The sequence below is a fragment of the Phoenix dactylifera genome, chromosome 4 (assembly GCF_009389715.1).
Source record: "Phoenix dactylifera cultivar Barhee BC4 chromosome 4, palm_55x_up_171113_PBpolish2nd_filt_p, whole genome shotgun sequence".
NCBI lineage: Eukaryota > Viridiplantae > Streptophyta > Magnoliopsida > Arecales > Arecaceae > Phoenix > Phoenix dactylifera.
Genome location: NC_052395.1, coordinates 12,943,124 through 12,954,595, shown reverse-complemented (window position 1 = coordinate 12,954,595; position 11,472 = coordinate 12,943,124). Strand labels below are relative to the sequence as shown.

At 42.5% G+C, this 11,472-nt stretch overlaps 1 protein-coding gene across 1 annotated transcript; it reads right to left on the bottom strand.

Moving 5' to 3' along the window:
• Window positions 1-4,555: 4,555 nt before the first annotated feature.
• LOC103712691 (F-box/FBD/LRR-repeat protein At1g13570-like) lies at window positions 4,556-7,426 on the bottom strand. Its single transcript, XM_008799279.4, has 4 exons — window positions 5,740-7,426; window positions 5,623-5,652; window positions 5,078-5,224; window positions 4,556-4,982 (listed from the first exon to the last, which is right to left on the bottom strand). Exons 1-4 carry the CDS (start codon window positions 6,655-6,657, stop codon window positions 4,647-4,649), a joined length of 1,431 nt encoding a protein of 476 aa, XP_008797501.2. The 5' UTR covers window positions 6,658-7,426; the 3' UTR covers window positions 4,556-4,646.
• Window positions 7,427-11,472: the final 4,046 nt, after the last annotated feature.

Genomic DNA, 11,472 nt, shown 5'->3' with positions numbered 1-11,472 from the left:
CTACGGTTTGAGAAAAACATCAGGTTTAGCTCTCTAAGGTTGAGTAGAAATGGCAGAGGGAGGGGAGGTTCCGGGAAGCGGCGGTCGGCCAATTCGAAGGTTCGGAGAGACTTGCAGCGGAGAAGGTCGCGGGGTGCGTGCAGAGGTGGCGCCACCGGGTGGAGAGGACGCTGGTTCGAGCACGGGCTTTGGCGGGGAGGAGGGAGAGGATGATGAGGGCGGAGGCTGATTCAATGCGAATGCGCGCCGGACTGTTCTGAGTTCGTCTCCATTTGGTCTCCGACGGCACGGGCGGGCGGGTTGGCGTTTCGCCGGAGGAAAGGGTTTTCGCGGAGGCGTTGGGGTTGCCGGGTTTGTTATGAGCTGCATTGGAGGGCGTGATCGGAGTTGAATACTAGTAACTGGGCACGGACTTTAGTTTTTTCGAAAGAGACTCAGCCGCGGTGGGATATGCTGCCGGTGGGACATGGCTGCTCCATGACATATACAGTTTTTTAAATGAGTGTGTCTCCTATTATGCTGCCCCTATTTACAAGAAGACGAATAGTACTGCATATTAGATAGCATTTTTTATAACTCATAAATTCTAAAATTTTATTTAGGAGAATTCATGTCCCATCTTCTTTGCATTAATTTTTTTTTTAATTTTATAGACTGCGCTCACATCCGTTGGGTGTGAGTCACTGGTGTATAAAATAATAATAACAAAAAAACCTGAACGGAGCCCAAGTTTACTGATGAGAGGAGGAAGAGCAGGGCACCACGAGAGAGCCCTAGGTGGGAGGTCGTATACATTTATTTTACAGCAACAACTAATTTAGCAAGCGGGATTTGTTTCCTAAATTATAAGATGTTAAATGTTAATTATTTTTCTCAATCTTTTAGTGCACACGTTTGCTGAAACGTCTACCAAAAGAAGCAAATTGGAATTGAAAGAAAAGATAGAACTCCTATCAAATGCCAAAAAGAATGTTTTATGTTCAGGTGTTTAAAGTGCAATATGTTGTGTAATGGAACACAAACATAATGCATATATGTACTCTTGTGTTCATGGGAAGAAAGTATTTTATGCTGACATAATTTGTGAGATGTGTGCATCCAAATAAGAGAGAAAAGAACTGTCCAAAAGAGCAAATGATATAGAAACATGTAGATAAGATATACTCGCATCCACTTTTAGTTAATAATAATACAAGAGTCAGGTAGCATGTTCATGTGTGGTAAGTGAATGACTGATTTATTTAATAAGAGATTCATGAAGACATACTTTCTAATTACAGAAAATTAGTTCAAAATGAAAAGAGATTTTAGACAGCAAGAATTCTAGCGAGGGAAAGAAGATCACAAAACTTTTACTTCAATGGAGTTATAGAACTTGATCCAAAGCCCGTGGGAAAGAAAATTTTATTATATTTGAAACAGGTTTACACCCTTTTATATTATATATTGGTAGACTTGATTTCATGCTAGGCCATAGAATGTCTTTCAATTAAAATGAGAGAAGAATGATGAATTAGCCCTTAAAATTTTAAGAAAGAAAGCTTGCATCACCCTCAAAGAGTGGTTTTAGTAATTAAGGCTATCCTGCAGCTTAGATCAAATAGTTTTAAGCTTTTAATTATCTAACAACACTTGATCTCCACAATTTCTTTTTTCTCAACACTCGGATCTTTTTTCTCAGCATTCAGAAGAAAAACCAAAGGTGTGACGAAAGTCGACACTGTAGGCAGTTGATATATGGGAACTCAACCATGACATAGTTCTCATCTCAATGTACTTTTTTCTAGACATTAAAGCCATAAGAGTATAAGATCTTTACATCAGCACCCGATATAGATACAGAAGAAATGGAAACATGCTCTCTCATGAGTAAAATTTACAGAAAAAGGTCCTACAGTAGTTTTTGTACATCGTTATTGTTAATTTGATGAAAATATGGGAAGCCTATCACTCATTGCATCAGTATAATGACAACAGACTGCATGTTGGAACTTAGTCATGTCTACCATCAGCAAACTTTGATGGTATTATAGGAGTGTACTGCTAGGAAAGCTACTCAAGAACCGAAGATGTCCACATATGGCCCTACCGTAAGCATAACAGGAAAGAAGCAATCCACCTTAGAGATAATCAATGTGGTCATACGAAGAACAAGACTGCAGCATAATTTTGCTGGCTTTACAATTGATCATCATTTATCTACCAATTAACTTCTACATAACAAAGTAATATAGAATGGGTAAATAAAAAAATGGAAAAGAACTTTTCATATGCAACAAGTCAAACAGTGAAGAATGAGTCCAGATATCAAATCTCATGAAAAAGCCATGCAGCTGCTTCTACACTTAACAAATGCTTTTAGTATCCTCATAGATGGGAATAACCAACATGGATACTGCATTAAGTATACTTTCAGCTTAAACATGCAAAATCTATGGATGGTAGTCATAACATTGTAACAGTTGGCACTAAACATGATATGTAACCATGAATATGCCTCCATTATAGAATTTGATCTGATGGACAGCAAAGGAGGCAGTTATATCCACTGAATGAGATATGTAATATATCATGAATGAAACATGACAATCAGAAGCAAACAAAATGAGCAAGAGTTTTTCACAATTTTTCAAAATAGCTCATCTGAAAGATTTTTAGCATTCCATACTATAATAGGTAAATTTCATGCATTATTCATGAACTTATATTTGAAAACCTATCTGAAAAAAACTTGCAAAATAGATGAAATCAGAACCATCTACATACTACAAAAATAAAATTCAAGAGGTCAGCATTTTTGGATGCCTCATAAAAATAAGAAATTAGAAGCATATTTTATTGCTTCCAGTACAAGGTTATCAACTCAAAAAAAAGTTTTCATGCAGTGAGCTATCATACATGGACAAGTCATGGCTCCAAACATAGATGCAGTGAGCTAAAAATAACTTTCTTCAACTACCTTGTGTGGCTTCTAGTATGAACGACACATGATCATCTACTACTGTTTCAAGCGTAAATATATATCAATCAGTTTATTTAACGTTTCTGGCCATTTATTATACTTGTTTCATGATCATTAAAATCTAGGAGTAAGAAAATCTCACAAATAACTGCTGCCAGACCAAGTAAGATAAGGCAAATGAGGATAAGTAGTCATGAAAAATTTCAGATCCAGTAGTTCAGATTGTAATGTATGAATTAAGGCATCAACTTTGAGGAAAAAGCAACACTTCTGCTTCCACACCAAAAAAAATGCTTTGTTGTATTGTATATACAAATAACACATCTGCATATTTACCTAGGCATGCTAATAAAAATGCAACATCAAAATTATATGCACATAATAGATGGTCAATGTTGTAAATAGCTAACACTGAGCATTGGACTTAGAAGTGGCAAATAAGCTTCTAATTGAGACTTGAATCAGACAAAATAATAGCAAGGTATTCAACTTGCTTTCCAAAAAACACAAAATGTTATAACAGATCTTGCATGACTTTATATTTAGTATGTATAATGGATAGGAACCATGCATTTTTCATACAATTGTATGAACAGACCTCTATAAAAAAAAAAGTTATAGAATAGATCAAATCAAATTTGTTCATGTGAGAACTACAAGAGACCACAAATACAAAATTCAACCAGTAGTTGGCAAATTCAATGCTTCATAATATAATTTGTTACCTTTTCCAGAAGGCTGAAGAGACGAATATATGTTTTAGGCTTTAGGATCATATATGGATTGCATATCAGTATATTGATATCCTACACATTTTTATATGGAGAATATGTGTACAGATATGGAAGTAAGTCGGATGTGAAAAGTTACATCTGCATTTACTTTAATCAGATCCAGTTATGAATTGTACATTACAAGCACGGATATACTTTGATTAAAATACTGATTATTAAGAATAAAATCTACCAATTTAAAGATGTTACTGCATACGAAGAACATTGAAAATATTTTGATGTTGTCACTTTGGTAGTTTTTTAATCTATATGAGACTAACTACATCTAAAAACAGATATGATACTTGTGTATCCATATATACATGTTTATCCTCTTTTTATAATGGGTACAAATACAAATACAAATACAAATACAAATGCAAATATTAGGCAGATGCTAAAGTATGTACTTTATCTGGATAGATTTGGATAAGGATAATATTCAAAAGGATATTATCCGATCCATTTCCAAGAATATTATCCGATTCATTTCCACCCTTACTTTCAAGGATGCTCGAACAAAAAACTCAATGTAATGAATGGATGAACTTATTATGCTATTTACAAGAAGAACAATGAATATGAAACACATACAAGGATCTCATAAAGTATGAGATGTAATTGATTCACCATAGATAATAACAGAGATTTTTTTTGAGAAGGTCTTAGAAGCATCCTTTTATTCGCTTCATCAAAGCAATTTTTTCTTTCACATCATCCCTCCATGCTATTTCTGCCGATAAAGCCATCGCATTATAGGATAAACCAAATTCCAAGCATCACATACGTTGTTGGAAGTAAGGAGCACACAAAGACTGCATGAGAAAATTTCGAGGCTCAGCCCATTCCAACAGGGAAACAAATTCCCTGATTTATTTAAAAAGTCTTAAATTTCTTCATACAATAATTGTTTAAAACTCATAAATAACTGGATCCCAAGTTGAAAACTCATTGGTGCCACTATTTGTTGTCTTTAGAATTACTTGAGCATCGAAAGAGGCACGATTCTTAAGGCCCAAATGGCGTCGTATAGTGTCTCTCCATTTTCTTGTCCAATTAAATCTGCAAAGAAGAGTGAGCACCTCAAGCATGCGAGCTTTTGTAATAATAAACTTGGCAAATGCCAAGTCAGTCCTGTGCCCTTCAAAACCTTTAATAGTGCTCTTTTTCAGATGATGAAGGCAATCAAGGGAACCCTGTTGCTCCCAATAGGCAGAATCCTCACGATGGCAACCCGTGCCGAAAACCTGAAACAAACAAAATAATCTACAACAGGTGAGCCCTAAGCTTCGGTTTGCATTATAACATACTCGATATGCCAAATTTGTGCGCAAAAAATTACCTGAACATCCAATATTTCCAGGCAAGGGAAACATCTGAGTAATTCGGGAACTATCTTCACCTGACGATAGTCATTAAAGTTCACGCTGATGGCCAGATTTCTTAGACTATGCATCACAGTGCGCAAGCTACCAACCATCCTGGTTGACTGTCAAATATAAAGACGATGGCAGGAAATGTACTGTCAAATCTATGAAAAATGCAAACAACTAAATCTCTTAGGTCTCAACAATAGATCAGCAGAACAACAGGAATACTATTAGCCACCTTTTTTTTTGTTGAAAACTTGAAATTCACAGAAAAGTATACATAGCACTGGCCTTATATAGCGTCGAATGTTATTCGCATTAAGAAGGTTTTTACCTCATTAAATGTTGTTGTTAAATCTATGAACAATGCAAACAACCAAATCTCTTTGTTCTCAACACTAGATCAAAAGGACATAATAACATTAGCCGCTTTCTAGCACAGATCACAGAAAGCTATACATACATAGCATCGGCCTTACATAGCATGGTAGGATATTCGCAGTAAGAAGGTTTTTACCTCATAAGGTGTTGTTCTCACGTTCATCAGCTGCACAAAATAGAGGCGGCAAAACACATCAGTCAATACCGCATTCGAAATGGGGAGCAGGATGGTTAGGTTAACAAGAAAGATTACCTCAAAGTAAGTCCCACACATCCTGAGCATCTTGATCGCCGTACTCATGATGCCAAGAAGCTTCAGCCTTGGGGTGTTCAGAATCGTTACCTGCGAATCCTGCGCAACGCTCCGATGGATCATCAAGCGCTCGAGATTTGGAGCATCCTCGATGATGAGATCATTGATTTCATTGCCATAAACTGAGGAGCAGTTCAGCGTAAAACTTCGGAGACCTGGGGAGCGGATGCGGATGGAGAGAAGGCCCATACAGCCAGTGATGACTAGGCTGTGGAGGGTCCGGCAGCAGGATAGAAGGTTGGAGATGATATCATCTGTTATGACACAGAAATAGAAACTTAGTTCTCTAAGGTTAAGGAAGGTCGGACATGGCAGGGGGGGCTCCGGGAAGTGGCAGTGCGAGAGCTTCAGCGCCAGCAGAGAGCGGCAATCGAGAAGAGGAAGGGGCACCGGGTAGAAGCGATCCATGTCCGCGCAGCACAGGGCGAGCTCCCGGATGCCTCTTCTGATCAGGGTCTCCACCCAGCGACCAATGTCGGGGTTGTCGAGAAAAAAGCCCCACAGGCAGCCGCTCGGGATGGGCCCGCGGTGGACGGAGAGGATCTGGTTGGTGGCGCGGACTCGCCAGGCCTCGTCCTCGCGCCGCGTCCTGGAGGGATGGGATCCCTCGAGGTGGAGCGCGGAGACGTCTAGGTGGAGAGGGGCGAGGGTCCAGAGGTGGCGCCACCGGCTGGAGAGGATGCTGGTCCGAGCAGCGTCTTTCACAGGTAGGAACGAGAGAATTGTGATGAGCATGCAGTCCGGGAGAAGGCTGATCAGATCCAGACCGCGGCTGCTGCCTCCTCGGCTGCTGCCGCCTCGGCGAGAGGAGGAGGCGGATCTGGAGCCCATCGTCGCCCTTATCTTGTTAGCCGTCATCTGCTCTCGCCTCCTTCTGGTTTTGCTCAATTTTGCCCTAGAATATGATGAGAGAAGCCTCCGCCTTGGAACCTTGGCAGGATTTTAACGGGTCCGGAGGAGGGATCTTGCAGGAGCTACAAGTGTAGGCGAGGTACATGCTCTCTGAGGATCTACGCGTGGGAGATAATCGGGAAAGCAATAACTCCACTGCACCCATCCTCCCCACTCCCTCCGTCGGGTAGCGACTCCGCCTCGTGCATCTCGTGCTCGCCCTTCGTTGCGCCTCGCTGATCTCCTCCCAAGCCTCTGTTGTCATTCTGGATTCGAGCACGATTTGGTGGAAGATGGAAGGGGAAAAGAGGAAGGTAAGCAATGCGGCTGCCACCCGAAATCCGTGACGCGGCCGCCACAGCAACCCTGCGTCCGCCGGCTGCGTAACCTCGGCGGACCTCCTCTGCAGCAGCGAGGCCTAAAATCCAACCTCGGAAATCCCAGGAAGACGGCGGGCCCTTCATGCGAAGAAGGCTTTCAAAGAAAACTAGAGGCAAAGGTCGGCCATGTCCGACCTCGGCCGACCTTCAGATGACACCACAAATCTCTCGCCGCAGGCAACCCCAGCATTGCCGGAGCAGTACCTAAAATACAGTCGACGGCGACTACATCACGGAGAGGGAGATCAGGGAGAGTAGGGATATAGGCAATTGTGGAGAAATTATCGCGTAGATCTGGTCTACCAGCATCTGCGGTAAATTGGACCAATGATCACCCGCCAGCTCGGCAATCCCGTCACCTCAGCTATTCGCGTAGCCCAAATTTATGCAGCCAGTTGTATTCTTGCAAGGTGTGAAGCCATGTCGTACCTTTGAATGATGCCATAAATCTCTCGCAAAATGGCAACGCCAACATTGCCGAGCATTACCTTCCCTTCCAAGTGCAATCAGCATTCGACATGAAGGATTGCTATGCATCCACCATCCATAAAACCATGGAAAATACATCAAAGCACGGTGACTACATCATATAGGGAGGTGACTGAGAGTAGGGCTAGCTACAAGAGAATAGTAGAGAAATTATTAGGGTAATTGACTTTCCCATCCCTCTAAAGACTCCACTATAGCAAAAAGTCCTTGTTAATTAAATCTAAAACAACCGGTCCAGAAACTTTCCAAACTGTAATTTCCGGTCCCTGAGCCCCTTTTATTTTGAAATAAGATACCGAAAATGCCCCTTCCCTCATGATCTCCCATCCTTCCGAAGAAGAAGAATTTCAGAGACTTTCCAAACTGTAATCTCCCAGCCGCGGCTGCTGCCGACCGCGGCCTGCCCCCTCCCGCGGCCGCCGCCGGCCCGGCTCGCCTCCTCCCGAGCCCCCTCCCGCGGCCGCGCCGCGGGGAATGCCTCCGCCCCTGCCCCCATGGTGGGAAGGTGCCGAAGAAGAGGAAGAAGGGCGTCGTCCCGCGTCCTGCGGCTGTCGCCGGCCACGGCCCGCCCTCCTCCAGCGTCCGCCATGGCCCAACCCCTTTCCGGCGCCGCCGGCCTCGCGGGAAGAGAAGAAAGAAGAAGAAGGAAAGAAGAGAAGAAAAAATAGAAAAAGAAAAGAAAAAGTTTGAACTGGGGTCGACTCCTGCTCTGCTGGGGTCGACTCGTGAGAATCTTGGGTCGACTCGCTCACTTCTACAACAATTTTCTAAGAACACTTAACTGTGTGCACAGTCCTGTTAACTGTGTTCGCAAGCAACTTAATTGTGTGCCGCCAGCTCGCGGAAGGAGAAAAAAGAAGAAAGAAGAAGAAGGGGAGAAGAGAAGAAAAAAAAGAAAAAAAAAAGAAAAAAAGGAAAAAATAAAAATAAAGTTAAATAAGCTTAGAACAATTAAATAAGTTTGGAACACATTTAATCTAACATGACACACGGTTAAATAAGCTTGGAACATATTTAAATCATCCCGGAACACACTTATTCTACCCCAGAACACAGTTATTTCGACTGTGCACACAGTTAAGTGTTATTAGAAAATTATTGTAGACTTATGCTGAGGTCAACTCCTAAAGAGCTGGGGTCGACCCCTAAAGAGCTGGAGTCGACCCCTGAAATCAGGCAGAAAAACAGCTCTCTGGAAAGCCTGAGAGAGTCGACTCCAGGTGAGCAGGGGTCGACCCCAGGTCTGTGAACACAGTTAAGTTGTCTGTGAACACAGTTAACTTGTCTAGGAACACAGTTAACTTGTCTAGGAACACAGTTAAGTTGTCTGTGAACACAGTTAAGTTGTCTAGGAGTTAAGTTGTTTAGGAACACAGTTAAGTTATTTGGGAACACAGTTAACTTGTCTGGGAACACAGTTAAGTTGTCTAGGAACACAGTTAATTTGTCTAGGAACACAGTTAACTTGTCTAGGAACACAGTTGTTTAGGAACACAGTTAAATTGTTTGGAAACACAGTTAACTTGTCTAGGAACACAGTTAACTTGTCTAGGAACACAGTTGTCTAGGAACACAGTTAAGTTGTCTGTGAACACAGTTAAGTTGTTTAGGAACACAGGTATCTAAGAATACAGTTAAGTTGTTTGGGAACACAGTTAACTTGTCTAGGAACACAGTTAATTTGTCTAGGAACACAGTTGTCTAGGAACACAGTTAAGTTATTTAGGAACACAGTTAACTTGTCTGGGAACACAGTTAAGTTGTCTAGGAACACAGTTAACTTGTCTGGGAATACAGTTAAGTTGTCTAGGAACACAGTTAACTTGTCTAGGAACACAGTTGTTTAGGAACATAGTTAAATTGTTTGGGAACACAGTTAACTTGTCTAGGAACACAGTTAACTTGTCTAGGAATACAGTTGTCTAGGAACACAGTTAAGTTGTCTGTGAACACAGTTAAGTTGTTTAGGAACACAGTTATCTAAGAATATAGTTAAGTTGTTTGGGAACACAGTTAACTTGTCTAGGAACACAGTTAAGTTGTCTAGGAACACAGTTAAGTTGTTTGGGAACACAGTTAACTTGTCTGGGAACACAGTTAAGTTGTCTAGGAACACAGTTAACTTGTCTGGGAACACAGTTAAGTTGTCTAGGAACACAGTTAACTTGTCTAGGAACACAGTTTTTTAGGAACACAGTTAAATTGTTTGGGAACACAGTTAACTTGTCTAGGAACACAGTTAACTTGTCTAGGAACACAGTTGTCTAGGAACACAGTTAAGTTGTCTGTGAACACAGTTAAGTTGTTTAGGAACACAGTTATCTAAGAATACAGTTAAGTTGTTTGGGAACACAGTTAACTTGTCTAGGAACACAGTTAATTTGTCTAGGAACACAGTTAAGGTGTTTGGGAACACAGTTAACTTGTCTGGAAACACAGTTAACTTGTCTAGGTATATAGTTAAGTTATCTAGGAACACAGTTAACTTGTTTGTGAACACAGTTAACTTGTCTAGGAAAGCCTGAGAGTCGACTCCAGGTGAGCAGGGGTCGACTCGTGCTGTTAAGGGGTCGACTCCAGGTCTGTGAACACAGTTAAGTTGTCTGTGAACACAGTTAACTTGTCTAGGAACATAGTTAACTTTATTTTTATTTTTATTTTATTTTATTTTCTTCTTTTTCTTTCATTTTCTTTTTTTTCTTTTCTTTTTTTTTCCTTCTCTTCTTCCCTTCCCCTTTTTTCTTCTTCCTTCTCCTCTCGCGAGGCCGGCAGCTACGGAAGGGGGTCGGACGGTGGCGGCCGCAGGATGGGGCCACCGGGGGGGGGGGGGGGGCAGCGGCTCCTCTTCTTTGGCACCTCCCCACCGTGGGGGCGGAGGTATTTCCGGCGGCGCGGAAGGGGGCAGCGGGTGCGGGAGGGGGCAGGCGGCAGGCACGGGAGGGGGTGGGCCGTGGCCGGCGGCAGGCGCGGGAGGGGGTGGGCCGTGGCCGGCAGCTGCCTTTTTCTTCTCCTTCTTCGGTGGGAATGGGAGAGGCGGGGGCATTTTTGTCCCATAAAGCAATGTTAAAATATATATGGACCGGTTGTTAAACTACCGGTCAACAGGAATTTAATGTTAAAGTTCGGTCAATAAATGGACCGCTGAGCAAGTTCCCCAAATTATTATCCAGACCTGATCTACCAGTATTAGCGATAGTTCAGGCCAATGATTGCCCATTACCCCAATAATTCCACCACCTTAGTAATTTTTTTAGATTAATTTCTTCAACCAGCAAAACCCTCCTCCCCCTCTCTCTCTCTCTCTCTCTCTCTCTCTCTCTCTCTCTCATCAATAGTTTTTTTTCCAGAAGCGAGGCGTAGAGTGGTGCCAAGCAATTTGGATGTAGATAGCTGTAACGCAGTAGTCGAGGAAGGCAAGAAGGCGAGGGAGTGTCGGTCAAGGAATCCAAAGGCGAAGGAGGCCTAGGGTGAGGATGGCACTAAGCTAGGTCAAGGGGAGGGGAGGAAAGAAGGTGAAGTTAAACTTGATCTCAAGGCAAGAAAACTTAGCATCGGAGAGGCCCAGGCAATAGAGGCTTGGATGTGGAAGATGACGGCTTGGGGAAAAGGAGTAGAATGTGTTACAAGCGGCGAAGGTGGTGGGGATGGTGGCAATGCAGGTGGAGAGGAGGCAACAGCCTCGATGAGTGGCGAGAACAAGAAAAGTTTGTTGCGGGTGGCGAAAGGAGAAGGTGGTGGCAGGGCAAGTGGCGAGGAAGAGGTCGGCAATATAGGCAAAGTTAAGGGATAGGGAGAAGTAGAGAAGACCATTGTAGGCGGTGCAGATGGAGATGGTTGTGGTGGCAGCAACGATGGTTTATCGAATGTTGGGATGAGCAGGGTTGCAGGAGGAGATGCTAGTAACAAAGATAGG

Bases quoted from the DNA above. Each gene is read 5' to 3' on its own strand.
- LOC103712691 (XM_008799279.4), bottom strand. From the start codon at position 6,657: ATGACGGCTAACAAGATAAGGGCGACGATGGGCTCCAGATCCGCCTCC. The intron at 5,225-5,622 runs GTAAAAACCTTC...TATATTTGACAG, and splicing joins TGAGAACAACACCTTATGAG to TCAACCAGGATGGTTGGTAG. The intron at 4,983-5,077 runs GTAATTTTTTGC...TGTTTGTTTCAG, and splicing joins TGGAAATATTGGATGTTCAG to GTTTTCGGCACGGGTTGCCA.